At 41.0% G+C, this 23,873-nt stretch overlaps 2 protein-coding genes across 19 annotated transcripts in view; one reads left to right on the top strand and one right to left on the bottom strand.

The window, feature by feature from the left end:
- Positions 1-63: 63 nt before the first annotated feature.
- On the bottom strand, positions 64-18,399 carry LOC112227862 (acyl-CoA-binding domain-containing protein 5A). Its single transcript, XM_024392826.2, has 13 exons — positions 18,281-18,399; positions 17,797-17,919; positions 9,911-10,031; positions 6,472-6,544; positions 6,153-6,270; positions 5,464-5,700; positions 5,145-5,351; positions 3,555-3,649; positions 3,195-3,387; positions 2,890-3,089; positions 2,594-2,647; positions 2,342-2,451; positions 64-2,123 (listed from the first exon to the last, which is right to left on the bottom strand). Exons 2-13 carry the CDS (start codon positions 17,879-17,881, stop codon positions 2,111-2,113), a joined length of 1,506 nt encoding a protein of 501 aa, XP_024248594.2. The 5' UTR covers positions 17,882-17,919; positions 18,281-18,399; the 3' UTR covers positions 64-2,110.
- Positions 18,400-19,049: 650 nt separating this feature from the next.
- The window catches only part of abi1a (abl-interactor 1a), a 65,764-nt gene continuing 60,940 nt past the window's right edge, over positions 19,050-23,873 (top strand). For 9 of the 18 annotated variants that reach the window (XM_024392816.2, XM_024392824.2, XM_024392823.2 and 6 more), the window contains exon 1: positions 19,051-19,246. In XM_024392816.2, the coding sequence (XP_024248584.1) occupies positions 19,130-19,246 (117 nt within the window). In that variant the 5' untranslated portion in view covers positions 19,051-19,129. Of the gene's footprint in view, positions 19,247-23,873 lie in introns of all 18 variants that reach the window. The other 9 variants (XM_024392821.2, XM_024392820.2, XM_024392819.2 and 6 more) reach the window with 2 other exon arrangements.

The following is a 23,873-nucleotide window of genomic DNA, read 5'->3' as shown; positions in this document are numbered from 1 at the left end:
CATTTGCGTGGTCGGATCTTGTGTGTGTTGTGAACCTTCATAAGAGGAATGTGTTTTCAGTCAAACAGATCAAAATGCTTTATTAACTTTGTGCCTTGGATGACAGATCACATGCAAACAACCATCTACCCCTAAAGGCAGGAAATGTGAGCGCTTTAGATTTAGTAGAAAATGTATTTAACAAATCAATGGCTCTGAAAAGAGCATCAGCTCTACTGCCAATGTAAATCTTATGTAGTACATTTGAATGCAATTAAAATATTGCATTAATCTGGACTGTACAGCTATTTTTAAACAATGTATACTACATGAACCAATTCAATTTTTTTAATCTAACAGATTTGAAACAGATGCCATACATAACCAAATTGACACATAATATACTTTGCTACATTAAAATAGATTATTGCTATTAAAAGGACAGTAAAAACAAATCTAAAAAATGTGATTTTCCTGTGTTTTATATTTCCACACTGAAGTTGGAATAATACTGAAAATTATAATGCCCTTTCAGTGTAAGAGCTGTTTGAAAAGACTACCTGAAATTACAGCCTGTTTTGGTGGGCTGGGGTTTTGGCCTGCCTGATAACGTCACCTGGTGCTAAATTAGTTACTAGACCAATAAGAAAGTTCCAAACCTGTCTGCCAATAAAAGTAAATGTTCAGTTTCCCTAGGAAAATTCTTGCTTGAGAAATTTCTCTTTGCTAAGAAGCAATTTATGCTATTTTTTTTTTTTACCCATTTTATATTGAAAACAATCACAGTAAGGTACTTAATTGTTATCCATAAATGACTTTATATTGAGAAAAAACGCTGCATTGGCCCTTTAAAGAAAATGAGAAAGACAAATCTTATGATTGGTTCGAAAGCATAAAGTTTAGAGCAGTGTTTCCCATGTCCTCGAGTACCTTCAACAGCACACGTTGTTTTGGGTTTTAGCCCCGCACAAACTCACCTGATTCAACTCATTGAGCGCTTGATGATTAGTTGACGAGTTTAATCAGGTGTGCTTGGCTATAACACAAATGTGTGCTGGTGCAGGTACTCGAGGACTGGAGTTAGAAAACACTGCCTTAGAGAAGAAAGCACTGTATGTTCGGTTTGAATTTGAAAATCCTCATTATACAGCTTTTCACTGCCGTAAACAAGGTGTGGGATGGATCGGCCTACATTTTTTTTTGTGTCCAATGAGCATTTCTCATCCATCATTCTCGTATTTTTTGAAAGAATTTGGTCCAATGTTGAGATGTTTAACTTGAAAGTGAACAAAACTACAATACCCCAGAACCGTAGCGTAACTTACATTGGCGAGGCACTTTATCATGGGTTGATGAAATTCAGAAAATACACAAGCTATGTGTATAAAAACATGATCAGATATGAAGTATGTTACAAAATATGAACCATTCACATCCTAGAGAAAACATTTAGAAGTCATGTACAACCTAACTTAATGTACAACAACCTGGTTAACCAAAGACAAAGCCTTAATTTTCATTTCATGTTATTAGAAATAATACATTTTCAGAATTAAAATGTACCTTTCAAAGAATACATCATATATACACTTTATCTACCGACAGTTATCACGATATATTAGCAGCATTGTCTAAGAAACTATTATGATATATTGCATTATGTCCATGGCAGGCATTTGCAGGACAACTTAGATAAGATAGTTCTTATAATGCCCATAAGATGTTCGGCATACTTGCAATAAAATAAACTATTGTGATCTATCAACGAACAACGCCATAATCAAAAAAAAACACAAACAATAACTTTCCCCTCCCAAGTTAAATCCTAGTAATTTCTTGAGAGCAAAATAATTACTAATGTAGTAAAGTAATTGTAGACTATCATCTCAAAAAAAAAAAGCTTGCACGATTACAAGCTGTGGTTCAATACATTCACATTTCTCTTTGATTTCAATTCTAGTGCTAGTGGCTTGCGAGGCTTCCACCACTCACTACTCCGAGTGCAATCTTCATAGCGCAAAAGCTAGAGTTACAGAGGTGTGGGGGAAAGCATAAGGGAGATGACGGAACAAACCAAAGACTGCTGAGAATCTTCTCCTCGTCACTTTGTGTATTTGGGCTGGGAGATTTTTCAATTGATTCGTCTGATAGTGGGGACAAGAAAACATTCTTACTAAGTACAAGCCTCTATCAAACAATAGATTATTTTGATAGAGCTACAGTATCCACATATAGAGAGTATCAGAGGCAGAATCATGAATGGATGAACAACTAACATAAATGTAACAAAATGTCTCAATTTACACAAAAAATACAATCGACTTAGTTATTTTAGAATATACCCATCTGGCTATACAATTACCTTCTCCTACGTTGAAGATATTGGCGGATAAGCCACTGCACCAAAAATGGCCACACAACAGCAAAGGCTACAGTGCTGGGAGACACGTCGAAAGGCCACCAGGATGGTTTCTAGAGGACAGAGGATAAATAAAAAGTGATCAAACTAAAGGTCACAACATCCCTAAAACCAAAGGTACAAAGGGCATCTTTAGTCTATGACGATGTGAGTCCAAATTAAATGTTGACAGAGAGTAAAGGCAGCACACCGTACCTTACTATTCTTTGCCAGGGGTGATGGTGGGTATGGTTGAACCGATGACCTTGCCTAGAGGACATGTAGAGATAAGAGAGAAGGTACAAAACAAATGAGTCCCTATAACATACCTAAATAATTACAGTCCATCTTAAAGTCATGATCCAAAATCCTGAAGTATTAAGAATGAATACAAAATATTGAGGTGTTTAGGTACTGCATAACTGCAGGTTTGCTATTAGATACCCTTTCCACAGCCGTCACGATCAACAGGCTATGTAATATACTTCAATTGCTAAATGTGGGTCTCTGACCTGGGATGCAGTGAGGGCCTCCAGTGTGTGCAGTCTCTCCAGGACACGTTGCATGTCTTCCTGCAGTCTGGCCAGCGCCACTACAATCTGCTCATTCAGACTGCCTCCTGGTGTCCCCGCGCCCCCCCACCGCTCCCCGTCCCCCCCGCTACCTTGCAAGGCCTTCTGGGCACCTGGACTGTGCCCTGAAGACCTAGAACCTATAACACACGCAAACACGGAAGAGAAGTGTAAACACTGACATACACTTGTAGGTAAAAAGAGAAGTAAGACAGGGCCTAAACACACACACACACACACCGTACCTCGTTCTCTCCTGACCAGGGAGCTATTGGGCCTGCCTGCATTCAGTCTTTGTCTCTGAGAGGCCCCTCCACAAGTCTCCCCATCCTCCGCGCCACACTGGATACCCGCCACACTGGCCCCTCCACTACTCTCCCCCTTTTCCCCATGCTCCTCATCCAGCTCCAGACAGCGGTCAGTTTGTGCCTCAGAGCCCTGGACCAAAACACACATACATGAGGATTTGGAAATGCTCTGTCTACTTGTCTGTACACTGTGCTTGTGCCCTCTGATTCAGAGGACTTGGGTTAAGTGCGGGAAGACACATTTCGGTTGAATACATTCAGTTGTGTAATTGACTAGGTGTCCCCTTTGCTTCTTACCTCTTCCAGGCCAAACTGGTCCATGGAGTCGCAGTAGATCTCGCTGTCTGAGTCACTGGCCGCACGATAGGGCCTGAATACATCCGCGTCGAGATCTATGGGAACAAATAGTACCCCGTCCCATTCAGGTCAGGTCAGATTCATAGCCATATGGGAACCTTCCCTCAGAGAGAAGTTTGTGCTAGCGGGACTGATTAAGAAGCAACACAAATGCAATCATTGCAGAGGCCTGTGCTCCATTCGCATCATACTGTGTGTTCCACATTCCAAATACATCCTTTCTCAAGGTGATCACTAATTTGATGTAATGAGTTGGTGAGAGGTGAAAGTAATAGGAACACAACTGACCATAGACCAGCTTTTAGGAGCATAATGTAATGGCAATCCATCAGAGCAGGGAGTCTGTGGCTGTTCCTAGGGAAATGCGGAGTTGCAACAGCTCTGGGAGTAAAGCTGAGCAGCTTATCAGATCACATGGCCAAGGATCCATGAGAACAACCGCCCACTGTGGGCAGGCAGGGTGCTAATCTACAGAGGACTGACGATCCATCTTTAAACCTTTTATGGACATCTGGTTAATGGTGGATCTAGGTTAGGCCTATAAGGCCTGATTCTTGTTGAAATGAGCAATGTTGATATTTTGCATAGTGGATATCAATGACAATTGTGAATTGTATCTAATTTCAATACTCAGTTTTGTTATTAAAAAAAACTCAAGGCCTAATATAATAGCTAAGTCTGTATATCTATGGTATACATTACAACAATACACAAATGTAATCTCCATCATGCAACCGGATTTGTTAGTTTCTATCTTTTTCTATGGTGCCCGAAATACCTATTGGTTACCACAGGGAAAGAGCTTCTACCTTTTTGTGTTTACAACAAATAAAAAGTAATGTTAGTGTAAAGCGCAATTTACTATTCATAATCTGGCGGCTATGAATAAGAGACTTACGGCCCAGGGGCATAGGGAACTCAAAGCGTAGACGATGGCAATGTAGGAACAACATTCTAACCAAGGTAGTTAACCCCCAAAAACAACTGCTGATCTGGTGCTGATGACATTGACATTGAATAAGGCAACCCCCCCGCACCTCTCTGATTCAGAAGTTAAACATGGAAGACACATTTCGGTTGAATCCATTCAGTTGTGCAACTGACTAGGTATTTTCCCTTTCCCTCCACCAGGGGGCACGTTTTGGTTTTTGCCCTAGCATTACACAGCTGATTCAAATAATCAACTCATCATCAATCTTTAGTTATTTGAATGCTGTGTAGTGCTAGGGGGAAAAAAAACCATGCACCCATAGGGGGCCCCAGGACCAAGTTGAGGAAACCCTGCCCTTCACTACAGTATGTCACTGTTGTCCAGGGCTCTCCAACCCTGATCCTGGACAGCTAGCCTCCTGTCAATTTTCCCTTCAACCCCAGTTATAACTAACCTGATTTAGCTTATCAACCAGCTAATTATTAAAATCAGGTGCGCTAGATTATGGTTGGAGCCAAAACCTTCAGGAGAGTAGCTCTTCAAGAAAAGGGTTGGAGGGCCCTGCTGTCGTCGTTGCAACTTTAACCAGTGGTACCCACCTGCGTGGTGGCCGTTGACTTGGACATGGGGCTCCAAGGGCAGGGAGCTGTTGGTGAGGCCCTCCTCTGAGTCCTCACTGTTCAGGGCAGCCTTGGAGGTATGGGTCCCATTGGGGAGGTGGCCCACTCCATTCCACACATTACCATTGGACAGGGGTACTTTAGGTCTCCTGGATGAGACATTTTTCTTCGGCTGTGGGGCTGAGGCTTTTTTTAATGAAAGATAAAAAAATCAAATAAAAATATTATTACAAGATAAACATTTCTGCTTAACGTTTTCCTTATTTATTTACATTTTTTAATGTTCGACAACATATACCTTTTTTCACCTCTTTTATCTCAACAATTTCTAATTTTCTATCCTCCATCTCATCTTCCTCATCAAACTCAAACTCCTCTTCCTCCCCCTGTTCCTTCAGTGCCATGACTTTGGGCTTCGGAGGTTCAACAGCCTGTCTGGGTTGCCGTGTCTCCAAAGTGCCATTCATTTCCATTGTCCTAATGAGGCTCTTTGTGACACTTTTTGAAGGTGCTGATGTTAGCATGGTTCCAAAACCTGTGGCATAGCAACAACAGTGTTACAACGTTATTAGAACTATATGTTACTATTAGTTTAATTTAGCCAAACTAGAAGATATACTAGGCGATAAGTTCTAATTTAGTCAAACTATAAGATATACTAGGAGACCTATGAGGAGATCAATTCTAATTTAGCTAAACGAGGAGATAAATTCAAATTTAGCCAAACTAGGCGATATAAAGCAAAAAATATATCTAAAAAAAATTATGAACGAAAATGTATTTCTACAAAACTACAACACCAGACATAACTACGGGGCAGGTCATTGTGGTTAAATGATACATGTCCATACACTTGCCTTCAAGTTGCCTAGCAAACCTTGTCAAACGGGCTGAGCATGATAGAAATGGATATGTTAAAATGGAAGACATTCCAAATGAAATAAATCAAACTCATATGAAATCAAATTAGAAAGGTAGTGACAGTACCTGCGGACAGGTCTGACACCTGATGTATCTGCTTTTTCTCTTCCACCTGTTCGTAGAATGGGCCCAGCACCTTTAGAAGCTGCTCTACCTCATCTGTACAGGGCATGCCCTCAAGGATCTGTTGTTTAAATACCAAACACATTTAGTGTCCACTGACGTCCAAGCGATCCTGTCTGAATGCAATTCAGACAGATCTTCATCAACAAAGTGACCGACTTCATTGAACTCAGGAAATGTCAATCCAAGAATAGAATTCTATTCGCTTCCTGGATTCATCAACAATGTATTAGAATAGACGCCAACGCTGGAATGCACTTACCAGCTTCATTTCATCAACGTAAGCAGTCATAGCCTCTTCCTTGGGCATATCTCCCAGATCACTCCATGCATCCCTATGAAGACAGAACAAGATGTTTAACATAACACATACATTAAGTGTCTCCTGGAGTACAGTGCATGCGGAAAGTATTCAGACCCCTTCACTTTTTCCACTTTTTGTTACATTACAGCCTTATTCTAATATGGATTACATATTTTTTTGTTCCTCGTCAATCCACACACAATTCCCCATAATGACAAAGTCAAAACAGGTTTAGACATTTTTGCAAAGGTATTACAGATAAAACAAGAAATACCTTATTTGCATTATTCAGACCCTTTGCTATGAGACTCGAAATTGAGCTCAGGTGCATCCTGTTTCCATTGATCATCCTTGAGATGTTTCTACAACTTGATTGGAGTCCACCTGTGGTAAATTCAATTGATTGGATATGATTTGGAAAGGCACACACCTGTCTATTTAAAAAGGTCCCACAGTTGACAGTGCATGTAAGAGGAAAAACCAAGCCATGAGGTCGAAGGAATTGTCCGTAGAGCTCAGAGACAGGATTGTGTCGAGGCACAGATCTGGGGAAGGGTACCAAAACATTTCTGCAGCATTGAAGGTTGCAGTTGCTTCCATCATTCTTAAATAGAAGAAGTTTGGAACCACCAAGACTCTTCCTAGAGCTGGCCGCCCGGCCAAACAATCGGGGGAGAAGGGCCTTGATCAGGAAGGTGACCAAGAACCCGATGGTCACTCTGACAGAGCTCCTCTGTGGAGATAGAAGAATCTTCCAGAGGGAGAACCATCACTGAAGCACTCCATCAATCAGGCCTTTATGGTAGTGTGGCCAGATGGAAGTTACTCCTCAGTAAAAGGCACATGACAGCCAGTTTGGAGTTTGCCAAAAGGCACCTAAAGGACTCTCAGACCATGAGAAACAAGATTCTCTGGTCGACGATACCAAGATTGAACTATTTGGCCTGAATGCCAAGCATCACGTCAGGAAGAAACCTGGCACCATCCCTACAGTGAAGCATTGTGGTTACAGCATAATGCTGTGGGGATGTTTTTCAGCGGCAAGGATTGCGAGGCTAGTCAGAATCAAGGGATAGATGAACAGAGCAAAGTACAGAGATCCTTGATGAAAACCTGCTCCAGAGTGCTCAGGACCTCAGACTGGGGCAAAGGCTCACCTTCCAACAGGGCAACGACCCTAAGCACACAGCCAAGACAACGCTGGAGTGGCTTCTGGGACAAGTCTCTGAATCTCCTTGAGGGGCCCAGCCAGAGTCCAGACTTGAACCCGATCTAATATCTCTGGAGAGACCTGAAAATAGCTGTGCAGAAACGCTCCCCATCCAACCTGACAGAGCTTGAGAAGATCTGCAGAGAAGAATGGGAGAACTCCCCATATACAGGTGTGCCAAGCTTGTAGCGTCATACCCAAGAAGACTCAAGACTGTAATCACCGGCAAAGGTGCTTCAACAAAGTACTGAGTAAGGGTCTGAATGCTTATGTAAATGTAAAACCTGTTTTCGCTTTGTCATTATGGGGTATTGTGAGTAGGTTGAGGATAATTTTTTTATTTATTCAATTTTAGAATAAGTCTCTAACGTAACAAAATGTTGGGAAGGGGTCAGAATACTTTCCGAATGCATATTGCCTTGGGAAACAATGTGATACAGGTTATCAGGGACAGAAAAACTGCAATACCCAAGGATCTTGTGTATTATAATAAACTTGCTTTCCATTCTTGAACTCTCATATACATAATGGACACTGAAATAGGAGCCATGGTCAGCATGTCAAGCCAATATAGTTCTGGGAGGTATACTATGAAAGGAAGCTAGATCTTCTCGGGGTTTTCTAAAGCTAGCCAGCTTCAGCGTCACATTCCATCTTTATCCGTACAACGACGGTGGATAATGCTCGTCCGTCTGCCAACTCTAGCAGGCTTGTAACTGCGCATGCATGTCGCACGTGGCTCGTCGAACTCTTCATTGAGACACTGCTGAAGCATCAATCCATGGGCGAGTCAGTGACACATTTTAATTTGTGTTGAATCCAAATGAAAGAAAAGTTATTTTGCCAATCCAGCAGACCATGGTGGGAAACAGGCTTTTTGAAATGAGGTCCTTATTTTATTACTTATCGTCATGCCATCTTTGGTGTGCATGAGCACCTTTCTCCCCCAATCCTATCAACAAATAATTGTAATAAGTCATAAAAGTTTTACTGTGCATTAAATTTCAAATGCATTCTATCATTACTAAATGTGATAGCCATTCTAACATATTATACAAAAAAACAAACATTTGATAAATAAAACGTTTAAAATCAGTCATTTTATTCAAAAGAAGGGGATGATGACGCAATCTTTGCAAGAGGGATGTAATCTGATTCCATTGGTCCTCACCTCGTGGCTCAGACATGTCATTCCGAATGAATGGAGTTAGCCCTGATTTAGCCTGCCCCTGAGCAGGTTACCACTGAAGGATTCATTGCCATTGAAATGTATCTGGCTTAAAAGGGAGCCACTTTTGTGGCACCGGTTATCCCGAGTTGTACTCAAAGTTTACCAAAGTTACCTCCTCAAACCTGATTCCAAATGCCATAATCATGACATTTGTTATCAGCAGAGTATCCACTTGGTCAATGACCCAGATGCACATTGAGCTAAGCAGCAGCTGGCCTGCCAACTCTACAAGTTAGGGCCGGTAAAGCACTAATAGTCTAATAGTTAACAGATTATAAATAGCTTCAGTGTCAATCCTAAAAGAGAATTTGCTTAGTGTAGCCATCTTCTTTAACAATCTACATTGTACACAAGTAAGCACTGTCAACGCACGCCAAGTGGGTAGAAGGTGACCTGACATATGATCGTTCTCCAGCACAACAGGTCCCGAGATAAAATCAGAAAAAAATGTGGCAATAGGAAAGTTAACTGCAAGGACTACAATACAGAGAATAAAAATAGGACCCCAGTGAAGAATCCCTGTTCCAAGACCTTATTTAACTCCTTGTGTATTATATAGCTGGGGGAAGTGTGGGTGCGGAGGGTGCTGCAGCAACACATGAAAAATCTGAATTTTAATTAAAAAAAATTCACGGGGGAAAAGTATAAAAATGTAAGTTGTTCTGGATAAGAGCGCCTTGCATTTCACTACACCCGCAATAAAAAAAAAATCTGCTAAACACGTGTATGTGACAAATAGCATTAGAGTTGAAAAGGAATGAATAGACATTTTCAGTTGTCACATAGTAATAAGTTGCATTTGCAAAGCATTTAAAGAAACTGGAAAACATAAAGCAACTTTTTTTTAAATATTCCACAAGTATTATCAGATTATTATAATTATTGCACCCCCCCGCAGCACCCCCACCGTCAAACTACTTCCTGCGATTATGCTCCTACGGTGAACTTTGCATTACCATTTCACTTTTCCCACCGGATCCCAAAAGCCAGGTCTGGGTATGTTGCAGGGTCCAAGTGTGGCTTGTTTGTAGTAACTGTAAAACTTGAGCATCATGTCATTAGAGGGCTGAAAGGAACCTGGAATGGATACACAAAATACATCTTACATTTGACAGGCTTTTGGAAAATACTCTGTGGGGTTCACACACGTTGCATTTCAATTGTAATTTCATTGTATTTTATTAGGATCCCCATTAGCTTTTGCGAAAGCAGCAGCTAATGTTCCTGGGGTCCACACAGAACATGAACCATGACATAATACAGAACATTAATAGATAAGAACAGCTCAAGTACAAAACTACATACATTTTTTTTAAAAGGCACACGTAGCCTACATATCAATACATACTGTACACACAAACTATCTAGGTCAAATAGGGGAGAGGCGTTGTGCTGTGAGGTGTTGCTTTATCTGTTTTTTGAAACCAGGTTTGCTGTTAATTTGAGCAATAAGAGATGGAATGGAGTTCCATGCAATAATGTCTCTAAAATACTGCACGCTTTCTTAAATTTGTTCTGGATTTGGGGAATGTGAAAAGACTCCTGGTGGAATGTCTTGCGGGGTAAGTGTGTGTGCAAACAATTTGGGATTTTCAACACATTAATGTTTCTGAAAAAGAAGAAGTGATGCAGTCAGTCTCTCCTCAACTCTTAGCCATGAGAGCCTGGCATGCATAATATATATAAATATATATATATATATTCAGGTCTGGGGAACGGGCGGGCCAGTCCATAGCATCAATGCCTTCCTCTTGCAGGAACTGCTGACACACTCCAGCCACATGAGGTCTAGCATTGTCTTGCATTAGGAGGAACCCAGGGCCAACCGCACCAGCATATGGTCTCACAAGGGGTCTGAAGATCTCATCTCGGTACCTAATGGCAGTCAGGCTACCTCTGGTGAGCACATGGAGGGGCTGTGTGGCCCCCCAAAGAAATGCCACCCCACAAACCGGTCATGCTGGAGGATGTTGCAGGCAGCAGAACGTTCTCCACGGCGTCTCCAGACTCTGTCACGTCTGTCACGTGCTCAGTGTGAACCTGCTTTCATCTGTGAAGAGCACAGGGCGCCAGTGGCGAATTTGCCAATCTTGGTGTTCTCTGGCGAATGCCAAACGTCTTGCACTGTGTTGGGCTGTAAGCACAACCCCCACCTGTGGGCGTCGGGCCCTCATACCACCCTCATGGAGTCTGTTTCTGACCGTTTGAGCAGACAGATGCACATTTGTGGCCTGCTGGACGTCATTTTGCAGGGCTCTGGCAGTGCTCCTCCTTGCACAAAGGCGGAGGTAGCGGTCCTGCTGCTGGGTTGTTGCCCTCCTATGGCCTCCTCCACGTCTCCTGATGTACTGGCCTGTCTCCTGGTAGCACCTCTATGCTCTGGACACTACACTGACAGACACAGCAAACCTTGCCACATCTCGCATTGATGTGCCATCCTGGATGAGCTGCACTACCTGAGCCACTTGTGTGGGTTGTAGACTCCGTCTCATGCTACCATACAACTGGACAATAATCAAGATAAGACAAAACTATAGCTTGAAGAACTTGCTTTTTGGAGTGTGGAGTCGAAAAAGCAGAGCATCTCTTTATTACGGACAGACCTCTCCCCATCTTTACAACCATTGAATCTACGTTTGACCGTGACAGTTAACAATCTTAGGTAACACCAAGCAATTTAGTCTCCTCAACTTGTTCAACATCCACAGCATTTATTACCAGATTCAGCTGAGGTCTAGAACGTAGGGAATTATTTGTACCAAATACAATGTTTTTAGTTTTAGAGATGTTCAGGACCAGTTTATTACTGGCCACCCATTCCAAAACAGACTGCAACTCTTGGTTAAGGGATTCAGTTACTTCATTAGCTGTGGTTGTAGAGGCGTATATGGTTGAACCATCAGCACAAATGGACACACATGGTTCATGTAATACCTTTGGCAGGTCATTGGTAAAAAATAGAAACGAGTAGAGGGTCTAGAGAGCTGCCCTACGGTACACCACACTTTACATGTTTGATATTATAGAAGCTTCCATTAAAGAAAACCCTTTGAGTTCTATTAGATATATTGCCATATCGTGGATTCAGAGCAGAGGTTGAAAAGCCATAGCACACCTGTTAAAGGTTGGGCACACCTACTCATTCAAGAGTTTTCTTTATTTTTACATTGTAGAATAATAGTGAAGAGATCAAAACTATGAAATAACACATATGGAATCATGTAGTAAACAAAAAATTGTTAAACAAATCAAAATATGTTTTATATTTTATGTTCTTCAAAGTAGCCACCTTTTGCCTTGATAACAGCTTTCCACACTCTTGGCATTCTCTCAACCAGCTTCACCTGGAATGCTTTTCAACAGTCTTGAAGGAGTTACCACATATGCTGAGTACTTGTTGGCTGCTTTTCATTCACTCTGCGGTCCAACTCATCCCAAACCATCTCAATTGGGTTGAGGTCAGGTGATTATGGAGGCCAGGTCATCTGATGCAGCACTCCATCACTCTCCTTCTTGGTCAAATAGCCCTTACACAGCCTGGAGGTGTGTTGGGTGATTGTCCTGTTGAAAAACAAATGATAGTCCCACTAAGCGCAAACAAGATGGGATGGCGTATCGCGTAATGCTGTGGTAGCCATGCTGGTTAAGTGTGACTTGAATTCTAAATAAATGACTGACAGTGTCAACAGCAAAGCACCATCACACCTCCTCCTCCATGCTTCACAGTGGAAACTACACATGTGGAGATCATCCGTTCACTTACTCTGCGTTTAACAAAGACACAGCGGTTGGAAGCAAAAATCTCAAATTTGGACTCATCAGACCAAAGGACAGATTTTCACCGGTCTAATGTCCCATTGCTCGTGTTTCTTGTCCCAAGCAAGTCTCTTCTTCTTATTGGTGTCTTTCAGATGTGGTTTCTTTGCAGCAATTCAACCATGAAGGCCTGATTCACACAGTCTCCTCTGAATAGTTGATGTTGAGATGTGTCTGTTACTTGAACTATGTGAAGCATTTATTTGAGTTGCAATTTCTGAGGCTGGTAACTCTAATGAACTTATCCTCTGCAGCAGAGGTAACTCTGTGTCTTCTTCTGAGAGCCAGTTTCATCATAGCGCTTGATGGTTTTTGCAACTGCACTTGAAGAAACTTTCAAAGGTCTAGAATTTTTTTGGATTGACTGACCTTGTCTTAAAGTAATGATAGACTGTCGTTTCTCTTTGCTTATTTGATCTGTTCTTGCAATTATATAGACTTGGTATTTTACCAAATAGGGCTCTTCTGTATACCTTGTCACAGCACAATTGATTGGTTCAAACGCATTAAGAAGGAAAGAAATTCCACAAATTAACTTAACAAGGCACAGCTGTTAATTTAAATGCATTCCAGGGGGATACCGCATGAAGCTGGTTGAGAGAATGCCAAGAGTGTGCAAAACTATCATCAATGGCTACATTGAAAAATATTTTTGGATTTTTTTTTAACACTTTTTTGTTACTACATGATTCCATATGTGTTGTTAAATCGTTTTGATGTCTTCACTATGATTCTACAATGTAAAAAATATATAGAAAATAAACAATGAGCAATGAGTAGGTGTCCAAACTTTTGACTGGTACTGTATGTTCTCAACAACAGGTTATGATCAATAATATCAAAGTCTGCACTGAAATCTAACAGTACAACTCCCACAATCTTCTTCTTCTTAATTTATTTAAACCAATCATCAGTCAAGTGTCAGTGCAGTACATAATAAGTGCCCTTCTCTATAAGCATGCTGAAAGTCTGTTTTCTGAGAAAAAGCATTGTATTTGATCAAACACAATTTTTCCCAACAGTTTGCTAAGAGCTGGCAGCAAGCTGATAGGTCTGCTGTTAGAAACAGTAAAGGCCGCTTTACCACTCCTGGGTAGCGGAATGACTTCTCTTCAGGCCTGAGCACAAAGACTTTCCTCCAGGCTCAGATTAAAGATAGGATAGGTGTGGCTATAGAGTCAACTACCATCCTCAGAAGCTTTCCATCTAAGTTGTCAATGCCAGGAGGTTTGTCATTATTGATCGAATAAAATAAAAAACCCACTCCTCCCACACTACCTTTACAAAATTCAAAATTGCAATGCTTTTCTTTCATCATTTGTTTTTTATGCATTGTAATGTAACTCAGGCTATAGAAAAGGCAAATAGACCTATTCCAATACAGTTTTGTTGTACAGTGCATGCGGAATGTATTCAGACCCATTGACTTTTTTCACTTTGTTATGTTACAGCCCCCCCACACACACATTCTTAAAATTTTTATTATCCTCAGTCTACACACAATACCCCAAAATACGTTTCCAGAAATGTTTGTTCATTTATAAAATAACTAAAACGGAAATACCTTATTTACGTAAGTATTCAGATCCTTTTTGCTATGAGACTCGAAATTGAGCTCAGGTGCATCCCGTTTCCATTGATCATCCTTGAGATGTTTCTACAACTTGAGTGAAGTCCACCTGTGTTAGTTCAATTGATTGGACATGATTTGGTTCGGCACACACCTGTCTATGTAAGGTCCCACAGTTGACAGTGCATGTCAGAGCAAAAACCCATGAGGTCGAAGGAATTGTCCATAGAGATCTGGAGAAGGGTACCAAAAAATGTCTGCGGCACTGAAGTTCCACAAGAACACAGCGGCTTCCATCATTCTTAAATGGAAGATGTTTGGAACACCCAAGACTCTTCCTAGAACTGGCCGTCTGGCCAAACTGAGCAATCAGGGGAGAAGGGTCTTGATCAGGGAGGTGCCCAAAATCCCGATGATCACTCTGACAGAGCTCCTGAGTTCCTCTGTGATGGGAGAACCTTCCAAAAGGACAACCATCTCTGCAGCACTCCACCAATCTGTCCTTTATGGTAGATGTGCCAGATGGGAGCCACTCCTCAATAAAAGGTACATGACAGCCGGTTTGGAGTTTGCCAAAAGGCACCTAAAGGACTCTCAGACCATGAGAAAAAAGATTCTCTGGTCTGATGAAACCAATATTGAATTTTTTGTCCTGAATGCCTAGCGTCACGTCTGGAGGAAACCAGGCACCGCTCATCATCCGGCCAATACCATCCCTAAGGTGAAGCATGGTCGTGGCAGCATCAAGCTGTGGAGATGTTTTTCAGTGGCAGGGACTGGGATACTAGTCAGGATTAGGGCTGGACGGCATACCGCATTTTATGATATACCAGCATTGATGCAGGGACCGGTTTGTGTTTTTTACTTAACCTTCTATACCGGTATTTGAATGTTTGGTTTGTTAAATGTGATACGTCATGTGTAATGTCAATTTTTATAGTGTATTTAGTTACTTGAGTCATCTCTCTCCGCTCTTTCTCTCCGTGCACACAGACCTAGCCACGCCACGTCACTCAAGGAGCACATTTGATGTTCCTCAACCACAAGTTCAGTCTGCATGGTCAATGCAGCACATGCAGCAATGTTGATGACAACAATGCTGTTTTCACTTTGCTTCTTAATATAAATCCACTAGCGTTATAAAATGACACTATTATTTTGTTTCTTACATCAGCAAACAGCTAGTTTGTCTAATTGTTAGCCGCTAATGCTAATAGCTAGCAAGCTAATACATGTACTGATTAAGAGCAAACGTAGCTAGCTAATACAGACTGATAATACCAGTGAGGGTGTAGACCTAAATCAGCATGTTTGTGCAACATCAAAGAGGAATATGCCAAGCAAGAATATGTTAGCTACATAAAGTAGCTAAGAAAAAACATGCCATGTAGCCAAAGCTTTTAGGGTCCCCTAGGAAACACTTAAGTTCCTACCTTGTCACAATAACTTCTCCCTGGCATTTTAATTCATTGTCATCTCAAACAACACTGTATTCAAAGTGCCCACTACTATATTCTAACTATAGAATTAGAAGTCATTAGATTTCCATGATTCCAAAAGTTTTGCTCTAATTCGCAATTCAAATCGCAATTGCAACATTCGGTTAAAAATAAGTCCTAGATTATTTGCCCATATCGTGCAGCCCTACATGGCAGCATGGAAATGATTTCAATTGAGCAGTGGTAAAGTACTTAAGTACTACTTGAAAGTATTTTTTTACTTAAGTCAAAATACTTGAAAGTACTACTTAAGTCATTTTTTGTACTTAATATTTTTGCCAACTTTTACTTCACTACATTCCTAAAGAAAATACTGTACTTTTACTCCATACATTTTCCTTGACACCTAAAAGGACTCCTTACATTTTGAATGCTTAGCAGGACAGGAAAATGTTCCAATTCATGCACTTATCACGATAACATCCCTGGTCTTTCTCTCTCTCGGAGGACCTGAGCCCTAGGACCATGCCCCAGGACTACCTGACATGATGACTCCTTGCTGTCCCCAGTCCACCTGGCCGTGCTGCTGCTCCAGTTTCAACTGTTCTGCCTTATTATTATTCGACCATGCTGGTCATTTTTGAACATTTGAACATCTTGGCCATGTTCTGTTATCTCCACCCGGCACAGCCAGCAAGCCTGGTTCCTCTCTAGGTTTCTTCCTAGGTTTTGGCCTTTCTAGGGAGTTTTTCCTAGCCACCGTGCTTCTACACCTGCATTGCTTGCTGTTTGGGGCTTTAGGCTGGGTTTCTGTACAGCACTTTGAGATATCAGCTGATGTACGAAGGGCTATATAAATACATTTGATTTGGTCATCTACTGCCTCTGATCTGGAGGACTCACTAAACACAAATGCTTTATTAGTAAATTGTGTCTGAATGTTGGAGTGTGCCCCTGGCTATCTGTAAATAAAATGGTGCCATCTGGTTTATTTAACATAAGGAATTTGAAATGATTTATACTTTTGATACTTAAGTATGTTTAAAACCAAATACTTTTAGTCAAGTAGTATTTTACTTGGTGACTTTTACTTGAGTAATTTTCTATTAACATATCTTTACTTTTACTCAAGTATGACATTTGGGTACTTTTTCCACCACTGCAATTTAGTGTAGGAAATGCAGAAATGTATGTATATGTTGCCACCCTAGGATCACTCACTACTCATGAAGCAAATGTAGCACTATTATTCAAAACTAAAAATACTGTCAAATACCATCCAATTTTTAAAAAAAATACTGTGATATAATATTTAAATATTTTGGCCCTATCGTCCAGCCCTAGTCAGGGTCGAGGGAAAGATGGAGCAAAGTACGGAGAGATCCTTGATTAAAAACCTGCTCAGGACCTCAGACTGGGGTGAAGGTTCACCTTCCAACAGGACAACGAACCTAGGCACACAGCCAAGACAACGCAGGAGTGGCTTCGGGACAAGTCTCTGAATGTCCTTGTGTGGCCCAGCCAAAGTCCGGACTTCAACCCGATCGGAACATCTGGAGAGACCTGAAAATAGCTGTGCAGCGACGCTCCCCATCCAACCTGACACAGCTTCAGAGGATCTGCATAGAAGAATGGGAGAAACTCCCCAAATACAGTTGTGCTAAGCTTGAACTGTCATACCCAAGAAGACTCGAGGCTGTAATTGCTGCCAAAGGTGCTACAACAAAGTACAGAGTAAAGGGTCTGAATACGTATGTAAAATGTGATATTTAAGCTGTTTATCTCTTATAAATTTGGAAAAATGTCTAAACCTGTTTTTTCTTTGTTATTATGGGGTATTGTGTGTAAATTGATGAGGGGACGATTATTGAATCAATTTTAGAATAATGCTGTAATGTAACAAATTGGCTAAGAAGTCAAGGGATCTGAATACTTTCCAAATGCACTGTATGTAGGCTAACTTAATTGCCTTTGCTACAATGTGTCATATAGCCTTCCCCGTAGTTAAAGCTCTTACCGTCTGGAGGCAAGCTTTGTATCACTTTGACAGCGGCGTCAAACCTCAGCTCGTACAAAGGTCTGCCATCCTCCTTCTCCATCATGAACCGAAGTGTGAATTACGATAGCGAACTCTTCAAACCTATAGATAATCATAATTGAAATTCTACTAACAAAAGAGTTTACTTGGTTGCAGCAATATTTGTGGCTTCAGCTAGGTCATACGCCCATAATAACATTGTTCAAATAGCCATTGCAAACCGTTCACAATAACATGCAAGTTAGTATATATACAGCTGACCATTTGAATACAACCCCACAACAGTAGCCTAAGCTAAACCAAAGCCACCAGGAGGTTATGTCGTCTCTGAAATTTAGAGCGCTCAATGCAAGAAACAACACCAATGGTTTAAAAACAACCTTGTAAGTTTTATCTTTCTAACTAACACAAAAAAAACTTTGCATTGTACTTGGTAAATAAGATAAGTACGTTAGTCACTCACCATTTAATGATCTACCTGTTTGAGACTTGCTTGGCGACCTCTTTTTATTCTTACCAACAGAAGCCATGCACAATACAGTAATGACAGGCACTGTATGCTAAGGGAGTTGTAGTTTTCTACTGCTAAAATGGAGAGAAATATCGGAGATGGTGGATAAATAAAGACAGTTCACTCAGGCCGTTGACCATTGAAAATGGTCAGTTCCTGTTAAGGGGGTGGCGCTCCCATAGACACCAATGTAATATCAGCTGGGTCTGGTCTACTTAACCTAACGTAGAAAGCGTAAAGGAAACAGAAAAAAAATGTGTAAGTGGAACATCTCGCTTACTCTTCCGTCTCTGATAAATATGTTATTTAGTATACACCAAAATCCCTACAACATCCACAATGCAGCACACACAGTGGGTGCTTACTGGATATGTAGTTCTAAATGCAGTCAATGGCTGAGTGTGTAATTGACCTCAAAACATGTTCCATCAAATAACTGTATGGTAAAGGGATGAAGCCACCACAATACTATGTGTTGTTGGCCACAATAAGAAATGTTACGCGAGCATGCAGCCCGGCCTTAAAAGCATTACGCGTTGATATGTTGTATCAAATTTGACGACTGTTGCCATTCGGAAACCCAGAAAATGATACATTGTAACACTACGTATCCCAGCATTCTACACTGTGATCCATGTTGGTTGTTTTTTTGCGGGTGGCTGATAGGTTGCGCCGGTGTGAAAGCGAGGCCAAGAATCCCACTATACCAGGCGAAGGAGTTTCTTCTTTTTTTTTTCTCCGAAGCTGAGCTGGTGGTTTCAATCAAAGGGAAGGCGAGGAAGCTATGCGGGGCGATGTAAGATGGCAGAGCTGCAAATGTTGTTAGAGGAAGAAATTCCAGCCGGTAAAAGAGCTCTTATAGAGAGTTACCAGAATCTCACGCGGGTAGCAGACTACTGTGAAAACAATTATGTTCAGGTAAGCAAAATGAGTAAATTTACTCAACATTGTTATCTCGGAATTCTTTGTTGTTGAACGGTTGGGAAACTGGGGACAGGAAATGTGGATAAAGAAATGGAAAGGATCACAATTAACACATAAAGGAGTAACGTTAGATATTCATAGAGAATACACGTCTTTTGGGAGTCTTTGGCCATTCCAGTGTGTAGTATCACCGCACTGGACATGTTGGATACAGTGTTGGCCATTCAATGCGTTGTTGGTCCTTTGATCAGATTTAGTTCGTTTACACAGAGGGTGTGTCTAGTATTAACTTCGGCTATTATCTTCGCTTAATGAAATAAATAATGGTGCAAACTAAACCGCTGTAAAAAGATCTGAAAAGTGTTGTGCACTCCACATGTAATTGTTAAAACGCAACAATTTCATCTGATCGTTACATTGTTTCAAAGTTACAGAAGCAGTTGCGCTTGCGGAGACACTGGCCTTATTTACTGTCCCTCACAGACACCGTGGGATAGTTTGACATTTTGATTTCTATCCACTCATTTTATTTGTATTTTCTGTGATTTATACATTTGCAATACGTGGACTATGATATTGTAAGCAATTGCAAACGTATAAATGTCAAGGCATTTATAAGAATCTTCTTAGAGTTTGCAATTAGCCTGCCCATACCATAGATAATGTACAAAAATAACATGAGGCATTCTTTATTAAGAGCAACAGAGCCAATCACTGCATAGTATTTTTTTTAACAATACTACTTCTCTCTGGGGAATATCAGACTTTCAACGCCTGTTTTTCTGTCAGTGAATGCTTCTGCAATTTGCCACATATGAGTGTGTTACCCTTTTTAACTAAGTTTCACAGATGTTGACTGTGGAGTTTGGTCATGTTTTAACACATTTCTGTACTGGGTTCTGAAACGGTTCAATTATTTTACTGGATTATTTTATATGTTACCTCATGCTGCCAAGGGTCTATTGCCCTGCTGCATTATAATTACTTAAATTGTGGGCTAGCAGCTGAAGTTACTGATGGATATGGCTTTGGACATAGCTTTTTAAACTGTTTTACATCCCTCAAACGAATGTCAAAACTGATTTAAAAAATAATAATATTGATATTAAGATTGAGGTCTTTCCTACAGAAATCCAAGAGCAAGAGCTCATTAAATCTCAGGGAATTCTAAAGATGAATGTTTGACAAATCATACGTTTCATCCTATGCTGTGAATATACGGCACAAGTGCTCTCTAGACGTACATGTTGATATGGTGATTCCACACTGTGGCTCTGTTATAGCGTTGAGTTAACCTGAATAAGTTGTTGCATAAGAAGGCTTTTGATGAGCTATCTTGGTCCCCTTCAGGGTAAAGAGGCTATAGCTTACGGCTGAGATCTACTTCTCAAGTTTAGCTACTCTTCCTGGGGTCCACATGAATATATATTTATTCAATTCAAAATAAACTAAAATAAGAGTTGTATGTTGGAAAGACACCAAGAGACAACAAAAATACTATTTACAAACTTAATATATTCTTATATACAGTTCAATTAGATCTTAATATGACCAAGTAACTTCTGGTGGCAGAGCAATCCACGACGACATGGCTCTATACATAACTGAGCGATGCATTAAGTCTGTTTTTGGTTTGGGTACCGTGAAGAAACCCATAGTGGCGTGTCGGTGGTGTATGTCTGTTTTTGAAGTGTATGCAAATAGATTATACGGGTGGTTAGGCATTTTCAACATAACATTTTCTCTTAAAAACACTAGAAGTAGTCCATTTCTCCTCAACCATGAATGACTATCATGCATGTTGCTGCTGTTAGTTCTGTGTGTGCAGTTAAGGGCAATGTGTGCTGCTTCATTCTGAGCCAGCTGAAGCTTTGCCGGGTCTTTTGGTGCTGCACCTGACCATTTTGCTGGACAGTAATCAAGATAAGAAAAGATCAGAGTCTGAACAACTAGTACAGTTTGATATTTGTGTCAAAAATGCAGAGTATCTTTTTTATAACAGGCATAACTCTCCCCATCTTCACACCTTTGTCAATATGACTTGACAGTGATCACTGGCCATCCAATGTAACTCCTAGGAGTTCAGCTTCTTTAACTTGTTCAACGGTCACGCCCTTTATGTGCAACTCTAAGAGAATGCTTTGGACCAAATACAATGCTTTTGGCTTTGGATATATTTAAGACCAGTTTATTGTTAATGACCTATTCTGACACTGACTGTAAACTCCTTGCTAAGAGTCTGTGAGCTCACTTTCAGTAGGTGCTCATCCTCAGCATACATAGTCGTTTTAGCTTCTTGTAAGACAAGTGGCAAATTATTTGTAAAAAAAAAAAGAAAGAAAGAAGGGTAACAGCCGGAGGCAACTGCCCTGAAGGATATCGCACTGTATCAGGTGCTGAAAGGAATCCAGTGTATTGACACCTGCAGAGGAATGTTTAAGTGACGCGACCATTTGAGTCCATCAAAAATACGAATATTAAATCGGTTATAACGTGTGTTGCCAACGTCCTCCAACTCCATGAGGATTGCCTATCAATTTGTTTTCATCCTTGTCTCCTTGCTTATACCTTAATTTCACTGTTGATTAGTTATCTGTGAACGCACTGAACAGCAATCATCCTTAGTTATATTTAGTAATTGCAGGATACTCCAGATCCCTCGACAGAAGTTTACCGTTTCACAAAATGCTGCATATTTCTGAGCTTAATTGGTTTAGTGGATTAAGCAATTCCCTGGAGATTCTTGGAGTGAACCATGCGTAGTGTTGAGGAGTTGAAATGATTGATGTTGTAAACTAAAGCCATCAGGCAGTTTTGTCACAAGTTCAACTTGAACCTTAAACCCAACAGGAAGACACTGCCCATATGGTCTCTTAAAAAAAAATAATAATAATCTACATCCTTTCAGCTGTTTTCCTTCCCTTATTCTCAGTCTCTCTGTCTGTGCCTCTCTGTCTCTCTCTCTGTCTGTCTGTGAGTTGAAAACAGATGAGTGAGCAACAACCATGTGTATAGCAACATGCCTCAGCATGACTCTGCTAGTCTTCAGGGACTGTTTTCTTCATGTTTTTCCTCTTTCTGTTCTTGTTGAGGCTTTGGTTTTTTAACATGTTGACTGTAGCACAGCTATGTAGCCCACTGTTCAGTAGCAGATGGTTGAAGCCAGTCTGTAAACGAGGACCGCCAATTTCCTGCTTTGACTGACAGCAAGAGGTATGGTTATGTGGTCATGGTCATGACAGGGAAGGACACACTCCTGGTTCCTGTAGCTCTGAAGTCTTTTGTTGTACGTCACTCTACATCAGGCAGGATTTATTCATATTGGCATCCTAATTTGGATAAAGGTCAATTATGCATCAGTGTTTCTTTTGTAACATTCTTTTTTTAGAGATGCCTTGGAAGTTTTATTTTAATGGGGTTCTCCTTCACAGTTAACCCCAGTGGGAATGTAGCATCTCCACTCACCCAACATGATGGTGGCACACTCGCAAGAAACAGATTTCCCTTTTGGCCATGGGCCATATCTTTTCAAGAATGTGACTAAGTCAGCACCATGTTTTCCTAACCTCTGTGACAGCCAGGGCTGTCGTTTTTTGGGCAAGGACGCCAGGACATGTACAAACTGGACCACCTGGCTTGTTGGCAGGGTACACGACGCAGGTTTGGAGGTTGAGGAGAGGGCAGCAGCAGCCCACCGCAACATGTCGAGTTAAACTGTTTTTTTTTTTCACCATGTATCTTACTGTCTCCCTTACAATTATTCTTGGGTGTGGCACAAAGATCCCAATAACACTTTCCAGAACTGAATGGAGACTGAATGTAGGCCAGTGTTTTGGAGGGGGGGAAACATTGTACAGCTATGCAGGCCAATGCACTAAATTACAATATGAGTCAAGCACTCAAGATCACATTTACTTACCGTCCTTTTGTCCTGGTCACATGACCTCTGTGTACCCATGCTGAAAGTGAAACCTAGCAGACATGACTTTTCCATGGTAAAGAGCCAGGCTGGCCTGAAGGTGATACATGTGTCGTTTTCACACAGCTCTGTCTCTAAGGATTACAGAGTCCTCTTTCTCTTCCTATCTTTCTTTCTCTCACTGTCGGAGTGGCCTGGTTTTTCTCTCAGCATTGAATGCCTAGCGGCTCTTAGCCCAGCCAGATTACCAAATGGGCACGCAGGGCACGTGCCTTGGGGCCCACACAACTCCCCCCTCTTTTAGCCAGGCAAAATGTGAACAAAAATTGCTGCCCCATGGCAAAAAGTGTAGAATTTCAGGATATTAGCTTTAAAACTGCTAAATGTTCTCTTAGCCTCATAAAATGTGTAAAATAGCATTATAAAACTTCACATTTTTCTTTCAGCACTATGGGGAAAAACATTTTTTTGGGGGGGGTGGGGGCGGCTGAGGTCGGGGCCCCAAATGCTGTAATCCGGTTCTGAGACTTTGTCTCCCTATTGCTCTCTGTGGTCTGGACATTGTCATTTTCAAACGCCACAACAATAGTTTCAGTTGACAATTACATTTAATCCTATTTACATAGCATTGTATCCCCATCCTATTAACGTCACATTAAGATTACCACGAGGGCATAACTCACTAAACTAACGCAGATGAAT

This window comes from Oncorhynchus tshawytscha, linkage group LG29 (genome assembly GCF_018296145.1).
Source record: "Oncorhynchus tshawytscha isolate Ot180627B linkage group LG29, Otsh_v2.0, whole genome shotgun sequence".
NCBI lineage: Eukaryota > Metazoa > Chordata > Actinopteri > Salmoniformes > Salmonidae > Oncorhynchus > Oncorhynchus tshawytscha.
This window is presented reverse-complemented; position numbering and strand designations above follow the sequence as displayed.

Bases quoted from the DNA above. Each gene is read 5' to 3' on its own strand.
- LOC112227862 (XM_024392826.2), bottom strand. From the start codon at position 17,881: ATGATGGAGAAGGAGGATGGCAGACCTTTGTACGAGCTGAGGTTTGAC. The intron at 6,271-6,471 runs GTAAGTGCATTC...TTTAAACAACAG, and splicing joins ACGTTGATGAAATGAAGCTG to ATCCTTGAGGGCATGCCCTG. The intron at 5,352-5,463 runs GTATATGTTGTC...CATTAAAAAAAG, and splicing joins GATAAAAGAGGTGAAAAAAG to CCTCAGCCCCACAGCCGAAG.